Source organism: Aegilops tauschii, chromosome 1 (assembly GCF_002575655.3).
Source record: "Aegilops tauschii subsp. strangulata cultivar AL8/78 chromosome 1, Aet v6.0, whole genome shotgun sequence".
Taxonomy (NCBI): domain Eukaryota; kingdom Viridiplantae; phylum Streptophyta; class Magnoliopsida; order Poales; family Poaceae; genus Aegilops; species Aegilops tauschii.
In genome coordinates this window covers 301764095-301767051 of record NC_053035.3, presented here as the reverse complement: position 1 = coordinate 301767051, position 2957 = coordinate 301764095, and the positions used below count along the sequence as shown (strand labels likewise).

Genomic DNA, 2957 nt, shown 5'->3' with positions numbered 1-2957 from the left:
AAGGCGTATATGCCGAGTGTGGTGACTGGCCAGACGCGAGGCGCGTCCACATCTCCGGTGCACGTACGCGGTACCGTATGCATTTTGATGAAGTCGTGAGACTTCTACGACAAGGAAGACCTGTGATGGGCGGCTTCCGTTTTTGTGGTCCCTTCGAGTCGTTGGGGCCGAACGGCATCTACCACTTCCAGCGCAGGAGGGGCGACGTATATCCTCCACTGAGGCATATGGTGCTGTTCGTTGGATACGGGCGGCGAGGAGGAAGGCCGTATCTTATATTCCAGAACAGCTCAGGAAGAAGGTTTGGCGAAGACGGGTATGGCAGAATCTGGTTTCAAGAGGTGAGGGATTTCACCACCTTCACCGTCCGGAAACACTACCGGAATCGCACCCTACGCCGACGGCCAGGGCCGTCAGCATAGCCATGATTAGCCGTCGGGGCAGGCCTATGCCGACGGCACCCGTCGGCATAGCCCCGTCGGCAAAATATCCGTCGGCGTAGCCAGGATGACCGTCGGCATAGACCCTATCCCGACGGTGGCCGTACATCTATGCCGACGGCCCTGGCCGTCGGCAACGTCATCGCCTAACGACGGCCGCCGTCAACTGCTGCCCAATGGCTTCTCGCCACGTGGCGAGACGCCGTTCAGCATGGGGCATGTCTATGCCGACGGCCTAGCCGTCGGCTTAGTTTGAAACTATGCCGACGGCTAGGCCGTCGGCATAGACATGCCACGTGTCAGAAACTGGGCGCTCCTGGGGCACGTCTATGCCGACGGCCTAGCCGTCGGCATAGTTTCAAACTAAGCCGACGGCTAGGCCGTCGGCATAGACGTGCCACGTGTCGGCCACTGGGAGCTCACGCCAGGCCTATGCCGACGGCCAAGCCGTCGGCATAGTTTCTGTCCAGTTTTTTTTCTTTTTTCTGTTTTATTTTCAGCTCAATTCATTTCAATATACACAACATATATAACAAACAACATATATAAGAAGCAGCATCACGTAACAATAAGGAGCAGGATCACACAACAAATTCATCATCACACATCATAAGAAGCATCGCAAAGCATAAACATATAAGTATCATCACCACCAAGCATATAAGAATCTCACAAACAACAATAAGATAAGAAACATCACAAGCATATAAGTATCATAGCATCGAGAACCGCCACAATGTGCCCGAAAGGCTTAAGCGCCAGGACGTCGAGCACCGCGGAGGTCGTCACCGCCAAGACCGCCGAAGCCCAGGTCGTCACTGCTAGCGGCAGCGCTACCGCCAAGACCGCCTCCACGTCCGCCTCCGCCTCCGTGGATCGGAGTGGTCGGGCTCCGTGTCTCGGGAGTGCTGCGAAGACCACCGCCAACGGTAGATGCACCTGTTCCCTGGATGTTCAAAAGATATATTAACGGGATATAAGACTGTGTTGAAAGGCATGACATGCTTTGGGTGAATTGATTGGGGATGAACTAACCGGCGAGGGGCCAGCGTTCTGTGCCACAAACTCCTCAAAGGTCAGCAGCACTGGTTGTGCTGGAGGACCCTCTGCTGATGGCCATTGAGGATACCTGCCGGCCGCCATTTCCTGAAAAGCGTGCTGCATCTCGCGATCCCTCTGCTGATGGTATGCATGAAGGCGGTCGTGCCACGCCATGGTCTCCTGGCGTGTGTACTCCATGTAGGCCTACAGTATGACATGATGAGACTCATAAAACTACTAAATGCGAAAAATAAAGGGAGCAATGAAGATAAAAGGGAAAATACTTACAGTTTGCTGCTCCTGAAAGAGGGACAGTGACGGTGCACTGCTCATGCGCGTGCTCGTGCGCTGGCTCAGGGTCGGGTCGATCCGATGGAGCTGTGTGTAGGAGATAGTAGGAGTGATCACAGCATCGAGAACCGCCTCCCAACCGTGCTCCTTCGGCCCCATGCCCACCACCACCCTTTCGTCCAGATCCGCCGCAATGGGGTCAGGTGTGTCAGGATGTAACGCCAGATACCCATCGGAGTAGGCCTTCTTCCTATGCGCGGTCTTCTTGCCGTAGTACTTGGGCTCGCCAGGCTTGGGGTCCTTCCGCGTATGGGCGATCTCCCACGCCTGCATGTGTGAGAGCGGCCGCTTCAGTTTCTCCTCCTGCACCACCAAACGGAGGTTAGTCATACATAAGAAAGTAATGGTAAATAGAAGAAGAAGAATGTTTAATGGGGTTAGTCATACATTAACTGCCTTGTGGAGATAGTGGTTTCGGTTTCCCTGAGCATGTACTCCCTCCTTCCCTTGGTTAGCCTTGTTTTTGACTCTCATAGCCGCCCAGGCTCCAGCCTCATCACACCAAAGATCCACCAATGCCGCCCAGGACTCGTCTTTTCCATAACACCAATTTGGACACACCTACATAATAAAAGCATAATGGCATGTCAACACGAAACGGTGAAATGTACCACAAGGTAATGAAAGCATAATGAAAAATCTTTTATACTTACCGCCAAGAACTCGTCCCTCTCCAAGGTAATGCCCATCCTCCGCGCTTCTTCCTTGGTCATCTTCACACCAAGATAGTCGTGGTAGTATGTCGAGATGGCCACATAGCGCACCTCGTACTGCATCTGGCGGGCCTTCTTCTTGCATTGGCGTAGCACGATCTGGTCCGCTCTGGCCCTGTGCTCCGGGAGAACTCAATAGAATTTCTACAATCATGCACGAAACAAGAATGGAAGAAGCCATGATTTAAATCATTCATGAAACTAGAATGGACTTGTGCTTCTGAAGAGAACTCACCCAGAAAGTGGTGATCACGGCCTTGGCATGGGTCCCATGGTCCGCGTGGAGGGCCGCTTCCCAGTGCTCCCAGCTCGTGGCCAAGACCCGATGGTTCGGGTGCCTGACTGGATCCGGACAGTACAACCCGCCCAGTGTAACTTCAGCAAGACGGTGATGAGGCCGTTGGGAATACGT

General features: G+C 53.6%; 1 protein-coding gene across 1 annotated transcript; it reads right to left on the bottom strand.

Annotated features, from left to right (window-relative positions):
• Positions 1–1101: 1101 nt before the first annotated feature.
• LOC141023341 (uncharacterized) lies at positions 1102–2689 on the bottom strand. Its single transcript, XM_073500551.1, has 5 exons — positions 2486–2689; positions 2220–2393; positions 1770–2135; positions 1476–1685; positions 1102–1386 (listed from the first exon to the last, which is right to left on the bottom strand). Exons 1-5 carry the CDS (start codon positions 2606–2608, stop codon positions 1192–1194), a joined length of 1068 nt encoding a protein of 355 aa, XP_073356652.1. The 5' UTR covers positions 2609–2689; the 3' UTR covers positions 1102–1191.
• Positions 2690–2957: the final 268 nt, after the last annotated feature.